General features: G+C 40.8%; 1 protein-coding gene across 2 annotated transcripts in view; it reads left to right on the forward strand.

Annotated features, from left to right (window-relative positions):
- LOC126486030 (MLX-interacting protein) overlaps positions 1 to 12,802 on the forward strand; it is a 452,104-nt gene that overhangs the window by 375,033 nt on the left and 64,269 nt on the right. For both annotated transcript variants that reach the window (XM_050108920.1, XM_050108919.1), the window contains exon 16: positions 9,783 to 9,910. In XM_050108920.1, the coding sequence (XP_049964877.1) occupies positions 9,783 to 9,895 (113 nt within the window). In that variant the 3' untranslated portion in view covers positions 9,896 to 9,910. The remainder of the gene's footprint in view (positions 1 to 9,782; positions 9,911 to 12,802) is intronic.

The following is a 12,802-nucleotide window of genomic DNA, read 5'->3' on the forward strand; positions in this document are numbered from 1 at the left end:
GCCTGATATAGTGAAACTTGTACTCTGCGAAAAGCTTAAATATGATGAATTTGAAAGAGCTACTTTACCTGCAATTCCGGTACCTGTCAATATCGTGGATGCTGAGAGGTACTTCTCAACATACAGTGTAGTTGTAAGTGACAGGAGGAGGTCAGTGAAGCTAGACACTATTGAAACAATCTGACTGATCGCATTCAATAGATAAAAATTTGTGTGTAGGTCCATAATGTGTCTTAATTTGAATTATAACTAACAGTGAAAAAGAAAAAAATCAAACACTTAAAAATATATGGGTTTTAGTGTTGTAGGACTGCAGGATCCAATGATGCACACTATACCACATGTAATAAACAGTATTTTATTACTCGGAAGCAGTTAAATACATTCTTGGTCACTCACCACGTGTGTAAACTTTCGCGAGCAGCCACAGACAGCCGCAAAGAGCTTCGCAAAACAAAGATATTACATGCGACTTGGTCGATAGTCACCACATTAGCCCCCCCCCAGAGTGTGGAGCACAAAACATAAATATTGGGGCATACATGTAAAGGAAACACCCAAGGGGGAGGTAGAGGGTGTTTAACCGAAACCATACCTTACATTACATTAGTAATTGAAGTCTTCGAGCCAGCGAGGGGGGCGGATGGTCCTGCCGGAGCGGGTGAATCCTCGTACAGCAGTCGAGCGATTTGGAGAGGGGACTGTGGATTGTGAGGAACTGGGGTAGCGGACCTGAATGCCTGTTGCAGTATGTAGTACTTTTACCATGGATGGGTCAGTACCAATAGGCAAGGGGACAGACTGGAGAAGGTGAATGTGGGTTAAGTTGTCATTGGGGGAGCTGGCTCGTTCGTAGAAGATACACACATTATCTGGCTGTATAACAAAAAACACTTTAGAGCCGCAAATAAGACCTGTGTTGACATTCGCTACCACTCCCGTATACGGGTTGACAGGATCTCCACATGAGTCATCAGCAGTAACATCACCTATCCCGAGGCTGGTCCCTGATACGTCATTGAATCCTAACAGGGGAAAGGTGGGGGGCTGCCCATAGGAGGGGGAATCATCACATGCATCACTCTGTGTGGGAATGTCACACATACCTGTAGCACTGTCAAACAACTAGGTGTGGGTAACATCACACGTGCGGGAATGGGCGTCACTCATCCACGGACTGTCGGTGGATGCCTCGTGTGAGGTGGGTTTAGCAGGGGGTCGGGGCTGACTGTGTGGGGTATCGGGCAGTTCTCCCAGTGACCATACCGGTTTGAGGCAGCAGACAGATACCGTTTGAGGTGTGCCATTAATGAGCAACTCAAACATTTTGGTATGCCGTGATACGACTCTGTACAGGCCCGAGTCTGAGTGCCGGTCGATCAGTGTCATCGTGCACCATGACGTGAGTGCACAACGCCAAGTCCTTATGCAGAAATACGGGAGGAGGCGAATGCGGTCGAGATGGAGGCACGCAAATGTTAGCAATTAACTCCTTAACATGCCCAACGAATGTCGAGTGCAGCTTTGATCTGGAGGGAGTGAAGGCTCAACTAGCTCTGGTGGAAGTGTGAGGGGTTCTCTGTACAGTTTTTCTGCCAGGGAGGTGCCAAGGTCCTCTTTGTATGCGGCCCGAACACCTAACATTATCCATGGTAAGGCGTCGGCCCACTCCCCTCCGTGGCACATCAGGGAAGCTTTAAGTGTTCGGTGCCAGCGTTCGTCAAGCCCATTGCTCTGGGGGTGGTATGCTGTAGTCCGAAATCATTTCACTCCACGCAGTTCACAAAGCTGTTGGAAGAGGATGGACTCGAATTGGCGGCCCTGGTCAGTGGTGATAGAAACCAGGCAGCCAAAGCGCGAGATCCACATTAATAAAAGGGCTTGGGCTACTGCGTCGGCTGTGATAGTTGTGAGAGGAATTACCTCTACCCAGCGGGTAAACCTGTCAATGGCAGACAGTATATAACGGAAGGGCCCGAGGGGGTTGAGGGCCTGACAATATCGATGTGTATGTGCTGGAATCTTCTTTTTGCCACATCGAACGTACCCATGGGGGGCTGTGCAAGGCATCCTACTTTTGTGCGCTGACAAGCCATGCACGCTTGCACCCAACTGCGACATTGTTTTTATCACCCAGGGCCAAACGAAAGGCTCACATCCCAGACGTGTGATGGCACGAATGCCAGGGTGTGCCAAGTCGTGGGTACTATTAAAAATGTCCCAGCAGAGAGGTGCCGGAATCACCAGATGGGTGATGAAAACCCAGGAAGTGTCCTTAACTCTAGTTTGAGTCCTGCTTTAACATCGGAGCGCAATGCGGTGATTCAGTATCCTCTGCCTGCAATTTAGGGAGTTCACTGAGGTCCAGTTGTGAAGATAAAACCGACACACAAGATATAAAATCGGCAACAACATTGTCTGCCCCTCTGACGTAAAGTATGTCGTTCATAAACTGGCATATGAGGTCCATATGATGAAAACATCTCGGGGACGAGTCCTTGCTTGGGTTACGGAAGGCTCTTGGTCGGTAAATACCACGAAAGCGAGATGGGAGCATCAGGAATGGGGTGAGCGAGCGTAACGGCTGTCTGTAAGGCTGACTTTAGGTTATCGAATGCGCACCGCATATCAGGAGTCCACGTCACTGCCCGAGACCCTGAAGTGTTTTTTCCTGCAAGAGCATCCGTCAGTGGGGCTTGTATTTCAGCGGCATGTGGGATGTGTTTGCAGTAGTAATTTACTATTCCAAGGAAGCGGCGGAGGCCCTGAAAATCTTTAGCAAAGGCACCGTACCAATGGCCTCAACCCGTTCGGGTAGGGGCAGATGCCATTGGCAGAAAACCCGTGGACCAGAAAAGTGACACTAGTGCGGTGGAGTTGTGACTTAGCATCATTCACTGCAACACCATTTGCTTTTAATAATTGGAACACTGTATTTAAATGGAGTTCATGTTCCTCGAGGGAGGAAGAAAAATTAACAAGTCGTCCAGGTAGGCATATGCAAATCCAGTTTTCCGACCAACAAGTCAGTGAACCGTTGCCACATTTGTGCAGCATTTTTAAGGATGAACGGCATAAACAAATACTCGAACAACCCAAACGGGGTGGTGACAGGTTTTTCAGCGTCTTCTGGTGCCATTGGGAGCTGGTGATATCACTTGTGACAGTCGATTATACTGAAAATTCATGCCCCGTGCAGTTGGGAAGCAAAGTCTTGAATATTTGGGATGGGATAATTATCTGGAATTGTTCTGGTGTTAAGTGCCCGATAATCACCACAGAGGTGGAAAGCGTCATCTTTCTTGGGCACCAAATGAATGGGTGATGACCAACTACTAGAAGAAGGGCGAATAGTCCTATCATCTAAAAGTTCCTGAATAATAGCTTTGCCATGTTATGTTTCTCCAGATTTAAACGCCTAGCCTTTGCATGTACCGGTGGGCCTTCTGTGGTATTGATTCTGTGGACAGTACCATTGTTGATCACGAATACCAATGGGGATGATGGGCCTGCACCCGATGCACTACGAGCTCGGTGGGGTACTTTGTAGCGTCGAGGGCACAGCTTCTGTCCGGCAGTAGAAATGTCACATGGCGTCGGCAGCAGGTGCGAGGAAGTGGTGCAGGGGTTGGGGGTGTGGCCGTGTGTGACAGAGGAGTGACCTGCTTAGGAGCGTCCTTGAACTTGGATTGCATGGCGGCGATGTGTAGGCGGAGGGCTTCATTGCTGTCTCGAAGTTCGTCGCCGTGTGATCCAAGAGAGAGCACTGCAACAGCGGCTTCAGCTAGCTCACACAATAGTGTGGCGCTCTCAGATGAGAGGGAAGAGATACCTGAACTGGTGGTACGGTCTATCAAGTTAATGGTTAGTGTACCTCATTGTAGATTGGGTGACAGTGCATGGGCTAAGAAAAATATACCCCGAGCACGGGTTCGTCCACCTCTGCGATAATGAAGATTAGATTAGATTAGTTTTTCGTTCCATAGATCCATACTGAGGAAATCCTCGTGGATGTGGAACATGTCACTTTTTTTTTTTTTTGAGCTGAAATAACAATACTAATAGTATGAGTATATACAATACATCATTTGTTTCCATTAAAAAATTCGTCAATGGAGTAGAAAGAGTTGGCCACTAGTAAGTCTTTCAGGCTTCTTTTAAACTGATCTTTATTTGTAACTAAACTTTTTATGTTTGCTGGCAAATTATTGAAGATGAGTGTTCCTGAATAGTGGACCCCTTTTTCAACTAAAGTAAGTGCTTTTAAGTCCTTGTGCAGATCATTTTTGTTCCTGGTATTGTATGTATGAACTGAGCTGTTTGTTGGAAAAAGAGATATATTATTTAGGACAAATTTCATTAAGGAGTAAATATACTGAGAGGCTGTAGTTAGTATACACAGTTCTTTGAAGAGGTTTCTGCAGGACATCCGTGAATTTACTCCACAAATAATATGTATTACATGCTTTTGGACTCTTAAAACTTTTGTTTGACTTGAAGAGTTACCCTAAAATATTATACCATATGACATTATGGAATGAAAGTAGGCAATGTATGCAAGCTTTTTCATTTTTATGTCGCCTGTGTCTGCTCGCACACAAATTGCAAATACAGATTTGTTAAGGAGTTTCTGTGGTTCTGTGGTGTGCTCCTCCCAACTGAATTTACTATCAAGTTGTAATCCCAGGAATTTAAGACTGTCAACCTCTTCTATCTGCTCTTCTTCATACTTTATGCATATGCTGGGTGGAAACCTCTTACAGGTTCTGAATTGCAAATAGTGAGTCTTTTCGAAGTTTAATGTCAGTGAGTTGGCTTTAAACCATTTATTAATGTCCATGAAAATATCATCAGCAGATCTTTCTAAAACTACACTCTACATACTATTTATTGCAATGCTTGTGTCATCTGCAAACAAAACTAACTCTGCTTCTGGCATGTAACTGATGAGAGATCATTAATGTACACAAGAAAAAGCAGTGACCCCAAGATGGATCCTTGTGGGACACCACATTTAATTTCTTCCCATTCTGATGATGACTGATGACTTAATTCACTAGTCCCTTGCACTGACACCCTGTTAGCGAGGTATGACTTGAACCATTTTGCAGCGCTGCCCGTGACACCGTAGAATTCTAATTTGTTTAAAAGGATGTTGTGGTTCACACAATCAAATGCCTTTGGCAAATCACAGAAAATACCTGCTGCTTGTAATTTGTTATTTAATGAATTAAGTACATTTTCACTGTAGATGTAAATAGCCTTCTCGATATCAGAACCCTTCAGAAATCCAAACTGTGTTTTTGATAATATGTTATTTGTGGTCAGATGGTTGAGAAGCTGCCTGTACATTACTTTTTCTAAAAATTTTTGAGCATGATGGCAAAAGTGAAATCGGTCTATAGATTGATGGTATCTCTTTATCCCCTTTCTTGAATAGAGGCTTAACATCTGCATATTTTAGCCAGTCGGGAAATGTCCCAGTTATAATTGATTGGTTACACAAGGAACTTAGAATTGTACTAAACTCACAAGAACATGCCTTAATTAACTTTGTTGATATTTCATCGTAACCACTAGAATGCTTTGTTTTAAAGATTTTATTATGGAAGTTATTTCTTTTGGTGCAGTGAGTGACATATTCATGTGCCTGAAGCTATTTGTAAAGGCTAGTTTCAGATATTCAAGGGCATTATTTACTGATCCTAACAATCCCATTCTATCAGTAACAGATATAAAGTACTTGTTAAATAGATTTGCCACACTATGCCCATCGGTTATTAATGTGTCATCTACCCTTAATCCTATTTGCTCCTGTTCCTCTCTGGTTCTACCAGTCTCCTCTTTCACTATATCCCATATTGTTTTTATTTTGTTCCCTGACATTGCTATCTTCTTCTCGTAGTGCATTTGTTTAGATGTCTAAATTACTTTTTTTTAATATTTTACAGTATTCCTTGTATTTAGCTAAATCATCAGCATTGGAGGTATTCTTGGTCGACAGATACATTTTCGTTTTTGTCTTACAGGAAATCTTTATTCTTTGTGTAATCCATGGTTTTATTATAGACTTCTGTTTAATTTGAGTAACTTTCAGAGAAGAACAGTTTTCAAACATGGTACTGACATTGGTCATGAATGTGTTATATTTTTCATTCATGTCATGATCACTATAAACATCTTTCCAGTTCATATCTTTGAGCAGTTTTCTAAAACACTCAATTTTTGGTTGATTGACTACTCTCCTGTACTCAGATTTAGCAGTCTTGTTAATCTGCTTAGAATTTAAATCTAAAACAAGGAGCTGCATGTCATGATCTGATAGTCCATTTATTACAGGTTATATGATATGATTTTGTTCCTTTGATTTGTCTATAAAAATGTTATCAATGGCTGTCCTTGAGTATTTAGTGACCCTAGTTTGAAAGTTTACAGTGTGAGTTAGATTGAAAGACAACATTGCTAACTGCAGTAAATGTATACTGGAAGATTGGATTAGAAAATCCGTATTAAAGTCATGTGCAATCAAAATTTTTGTTTCTTCCTAATAAATAACCCAAAAGAGCTTCTAGATGATTTATGAATAGAGTATAATTTCCTGCAGGTGCTCGGTAGATAGTTACTATTGTATAGGATCTGTTATGGAACTCTTATTTCTGTTGCACATGCTTCTAGATGCTGCTCTAAACAAAATTTTTTAATGTCAATGTTCTTGAATTTATGGCAGTTTTTAATAAATGTGGCAACTCCTCCTCCATCCATATCTACTCTGCAGAAGTAGGAAGCTAGCTTAAATCCTGAAATGTCTAACATATATATACTAGTAGTCACTTGATGTTCAGAGAGTCAGATTATGTCAATTTGGTTAGATGAATTCATTTCATCAACACAAATGAGTAGTTCATCAACTTTATTTCTGAGTCCCGGAATGTTCTGGTGTAATAAAGATAACTGATACTGCATTCTAATGGGATTATAACTGCTTTGGCGAAGATGAACTGGCAGTTTCTGATTACTTTCTGTTAAACATTGTTCAAATGGAGGCTGTATGCTAAAATCTGACTCCTGTTCATCTGTTTTCTCAAACTGAGTGTGTCTGCCAATCGCTCTTAAAACTCGTTTTCTTTCCCCTTTCCCTATCCTTAAAAAGGCATCCCTCTGACACCTGTGACCACTGGTATTTTACCACTTGTGACAGTTTCCCCCCTTTAAGTTTTCTACAATCAACCCAGACAGTTTTCCCTTCCCTTTCCTATTGAGGTGAATGCTATGCCTAGTCTGGTCCCACCTATTGATAGCATCCACAGGAATCAAACCAATATGGGACCCTATATCCATCCTAAGCAGCCACTCCAAGTTCACCCTCCCGACGGAAGAGTTCATATGAGGCAGATCATGGCGTCTCAACACAGACACAAATCCCACACTCGTATGCTTCGTTGCTGATGCTATCTTCACCAGGTCACTCTCTATGGAATATTCAGAGTCTCTGTCAGTGCTATTTCCCGGACCACCCACTATAACCACGGCATCCTCCTTTGTGAAATCCTTGCATAAAGAACCTACATCTTAGTGTTACCTGACCCAGATCTGCACTAGGCTTGAAAAAGTTTGTGACCTGGTACTCTGGACCTAGATTTTCCTGCAATAGTTGGCTAACACCTGTACCATGGGAACTACCTACCAACAGAACTTTCTTTCTCTTTACAAATTTCCCTACCTTTTTCAAGTCCTTGAAAGCGTGTTGTGCCCTTTCTACAGCTTCAGCTACATGATGCTCATCAGATTCTGACTGAGGCAACAGGTCAAATCTATTTTCAAGATTTATAACAAAGCTGGTCATAAATCTTGAAAATAGAGTAGACCTGTTGCCTCAGTCAGAATCGGATGAGCATCATGTAGCTGAAGCTGTAGAAAGGGCATAACAAGCTTTCAAGGACTTGAAAAAGATAGGGAAATTTGTAAAGAGAAAAAAAGGTCTGTTGTTAGGTAGTTCCCATGGTAGAAGTGTTAGCCAACTACTGCAGGAAAATCTAGGTCCAGAGTACCAGCCTGTTGCCCCTATTACCTGTTGCCAATTCCCAACTCTGTCACCCTTCTCCCTCTTTAACCTGTCCAGATCCTCCCTTGCCTTGTCTAAATCAGCTTGAAGAGCTGCAGTTTTCCCTTCCTGTTCCAGTATTTTCCTATCTCTACTGCAGATCCTACAGTACCACTGGTGAGCCTCATTTATGTCCTGATTTCCCACACCACTACATTTGCCGCAATGAAAGAAACTACAGCACCCATCACATCACACCACACCCCAGAACTCACGATCCTACGGCATGTCACACACTTCTCACTCATGGTAAAAACAGAAATCGTATAAACTGATTTAAGTACTGACTAAAACGTAAACAAAGGACCCTAGAAACTATTTAGGTGGATATAAATAAATTGAAAGAGTACTGAATTAAAAAACTGGTGATTACATATAAGTTTAAGTCATTGTTTACTTACGATACGCGCGCGCATGAAATTAAGCCTAAAATCTGTGCTATAGGCGCGAGAAGGAAAATGATCTTCTTACCCCGTTAATCTTCTTTAACACTTCACTAACACTTCCACTAAGGTAACAACACTTACATTATATTTATACCAGCTGGAAACGTTTACCTATAAGTTTAATTCACTGCTTACTTACGATTCGCGCGTGATATTAGGCCTAGGATTCGTGCTACAGGTGTGAGAAGAAAAATATGCTTCTTACCCCATTTAATCTTATTTTATACTTCACTAACACTTCCACTAATTTAACAACACTTAAATTATATTTATAACAACTGTAAATGTTTAAAAACAGGTTAATAACAACGCTTTTTATAATTATTTATTGCAGCAAATACTCGAAGAGTCCGCGTCAGCGCAGTGTTGCCAACCAACCTCCTAACTTTTCCTCCAAGTAATTTGTCTGTTTATACATAGTCTATAACTGTCTTAGATTTGCCATCTCAGCCATATCTAGTAATCTTATGGCTATCTTCTTTCTTGAAGAATGTATTCTTCACTAAAAGATGATTCCTTATGCACATATTTGGAGTTTCTTCACCCTCCACATTTCGTCTTCCGTATTCAAAAGAGCCCATCACCACCTCATATCTATTTCTATCCATGCCAACCTGAGCATTCAGATCCCCAATTATCATAATGTTATCTTCTCTTACTTGGTCTTCCTTTTCTTCGAGGAATTTCATTTTTTCTTCCTCACTGTACCCTTGCTGAGATGCGTACACTTGGAGTATAGTAAAACTATTCTTTCTCATGTTCACTCTTCCTCTGATTATCCTTTCACTTACAAGCTCACATCTGTAACTGGGTCAATATCTTTGTGAAACACTAACCCCACTCCGTTTTTATCCTTTTTATTGTGACTGTGCCAGTATAATTTATACCCACTCTCAGCAATTTATAGTAACAATAATGTGAAAAAGGAACTGTGCGTCCTAGGTTGCAGTGCGGTCACAAACTTTTTTCTTACAAGAGCATCCAAAAGTCTGTACAGAATTTAAAAAATAATATGGGTGTTAAACTAAACCATAGCTTAAGTTGCAGGTTTTTATGCCAATTTATTACATATAAAATAAAACTACAAATATTGTTTGTTCAATGAGACAACTGGGATGTAAATCCTCCAATCCCCACCTCTTGCCTCTCCCCCTCTCTCCATTTACTTCCTTCTTACTTTTTTAGGATTCTGTAGTTAATATTCATGTTTTTATTAATCTGTTTTAAATGTATAGGGGTTCTGAATTCACTGCGGTACCTGAGTAGAGCAACAGATATTCTGACAGACCCTGCACGGTTACCAGAGGAGGCTCGGAGAGCTGTTCTGAAGAGAGACATGCATCTCTGACAAAATGCATAGCAGGTATGCCATTTATTAATTGTAACACAGTATACAATACAATACTAGTGGGAGCTGTCAATTTTATCTTAGCTTTCATTAATATCATCACATTATAGATAGCTAAAAGTAGTCGTACTTTTGTATGGCAGAAGTATCATGGAAACCCCTCTTCTCCAAACTCACACCCTCTCCTCTTAATCCCACCTTCAAACAATTAGAGTTTTCTCAAACAACCAAGTGTGGGCTGCCTTTGGATACAGAGAGAAAACAAGTAGAGCAGACAACTCAGCCATGTTGTAAGTGCAGGGCGGAGCAGAAGAAACACATGTTTTTTAAATTGCTAGTTGTGTTCGATAAGTGGGGGTATTGACCTTGAATGACTGTTGGCAAACAGCTCAAACTATGCAGTTTCAGTCACTGTGATGTGTCTGAGCATAGAGCATTGTGTTTCATGGTTGAGAAGTTCTTTAAAAACAATGGTTCTGTGGTTACGGTTCAATACTTTTTCTCTTGAAAGTTTCATGTTGGATGTCGAGAAGCAGTTCCAGATTGAAACGCTATATTCGAGTGGGTTGCAACCTTTAGAAGTACTGGATATGTGAAGGGAATTTAAAAAAAAAAAAAAATGAAACAATCCACTGTATCACTGGGTATGTCATGTTGTTCATATTGAATCACGTCTTACATGATGATCTCAGATTTCACCAATACAAAATGATTGTCCAGCAGATAAATGAAACAGATTTTGTGCAGCACAGAGAATTTTGTAATGTATAGGCACTATTCTTACAGAAGATGCAGATGCCCCAGTATTCATTAGTGAGAAAGCCCATTTTCATCTGTATGGTTATGTTAATGTACAGAACTGTTGGTACTGAGCACCAGAGAACCCACATGAACTAAACGAAAAACTTCTCCATAGCTCAAAAGTTACAGTGTGGTTCGGTATCTCCAAAATAGGGATTATTGGACCTTAGTTGTTTTGAAGAGGGAGGAACTGCAGTTACTGTGACATCAGTGTACTGTGTCAAAGTATTAAACAACTTTCTTTGTCCAGATCTTGCAAGCTGTCAAGTGCACATGAGAGAGATGTTGTTCCAGCAGGATCGTGCCACAGCTCACGTGGCAAGAACATCCATGGAAGTGGTTCAACATGTAACCGAGACATTTCATTTCACAAATATGGTGATGTTCCTTAGCCCCCAGGCCCACCTGATCTGTTGACCTGTGACTTTTTTTGTGGGGCTGCTTGAAACTGAGTGTATGTGAATGAGCTTTGCACATTTGATGACCTGTAAGATTTACATTTGTGAGGAAATTGAAGCTATACCAAATGAAATGTTAGAGAGAGCCTCTTTGGAGAGGATCCAAATTTGTGTCCAGCAAGGAGGACATCATCTCAACAATAATATTTTCTAAGGTACCCAGATTTCAAAAATGCGATAAAAGTACTATTACTGATGCAAACTTTCTTTAAATAAAACCTGGTTTCAGTTATTCAGTTGTGAAAAACATGTGTTTCCTCTGCTCCACTCTGTATTTCCAGCTAAAACCTCTCGCTGTTCAAAGAAAATAAATAAGGGCAATAAGCTCTTGTCTGTGATTGTGGCATAAAATCAGTTGGCTCACTGTAACACCATATTCCAAGTAGAATCATTTTTGTGTTGTGACATTTTTCAGAAGTACAGTTAATATGTTAGAGTTCTTTTAAAATATATTCAGTTGACTGAAAACCTTGAAACCAGTTTCTGCTGATAAAATTACAACTGTAGAATATAAGGGTAGTGTGAGAGTCAGTTAAAACTATTCCAAAACACATTTGCATGAAAGAGCACAATTGAACTGCTTTCTCTCTCTCTCTCTCTCTCTCTCTCTGTTTTTTGTAGTTCACATTGTCTCGTAGTTCACATTGTCAATATTTAGTACGTTAGTATCTAGCAAAAGTGGATAAAAATACAAAACTTTGTCTGACACTCCAAAGTACCTATATCAAATTGCATATTTATTACTTATTGTGAAATTTGAAGTGGGCCACTATCAGCATGAAGATGAGCCTCAATACATCACAATAACAGATCTCTGAGGGAATAGATTTTTTGTCCTGTTAATGAGCTTGAGCTTTTACGATGTTACTGGTTTTGGGAATCAGTGGGTACAAGAAATGAATGGATACTGCATCACACAGTATGAGCGTGACATGGAATGACAATCACCTCATGTGACTGTAGTCATGGATGTACTTCTTCATTGCCACTGTTGGCTTTACAATGGCGTACTGCAACAGGTGCAGACACTTCTAAACTCGGTGTTCACACCATCTGCTGTGATTTGGACTATGGCACACATACTATTTCATCAGCTTCTATGGTTCAGAGTGACAAATCAGATGGCATTGATAACTGGTAAAATATATTTTGTTTACAGACAAGTATGACTTCATACTGTCCTGCAGGTGTGACCATGCATGTTTTAGACACCATTGTGGTGATCACAGTGTGGCAACCTGCAATGTTCAGTGTCACAACAAACATACTAAGAGTGTTGTATTGGGGTGCCTTTTAGATACAGCCTGTTGTCTGCTCTATCACTATGTATGGAGAGCATTCTGAACAGCAGCCACTGTGTTATTGTTTTAGAGCCAGAGTTACTCATTCATGCAGCTACATAGGGTATATTTCAGCAGGAAGATTGCTGGTCATCCGTGGCAAGAAATGTAATGACCTCCTTGGCCTACAGATTTGCCTGTCAAGTCACCCATTGAACATGTCAGGCATATGTTGATCATTTTTGTTCCTGGTATTGTATGTATGAACTGAGCTGTTTGTTGGAAAAAGAGATATATTATTTAGGACAAATTTCATTAAGGAGTAAATATACTGAGAGGCTGTAGTTAGTATACACAGTTCTTTGAAG

This window comes from Schistocerca serialis, chromosome 1 (genome assembly GCF_023864345.2).
Source record: "Schistocerca serialis cubense isolate TAMUIC-IGC-003099 chromosome 1, iqSchSeri2.2, whole genome shotgun sequence".
NCBI lineage: Eukaryota > Metazoa > Arthropoda > Insecta > Orthoptera > Acrididae > Schistocerca > Schistocerca serialis.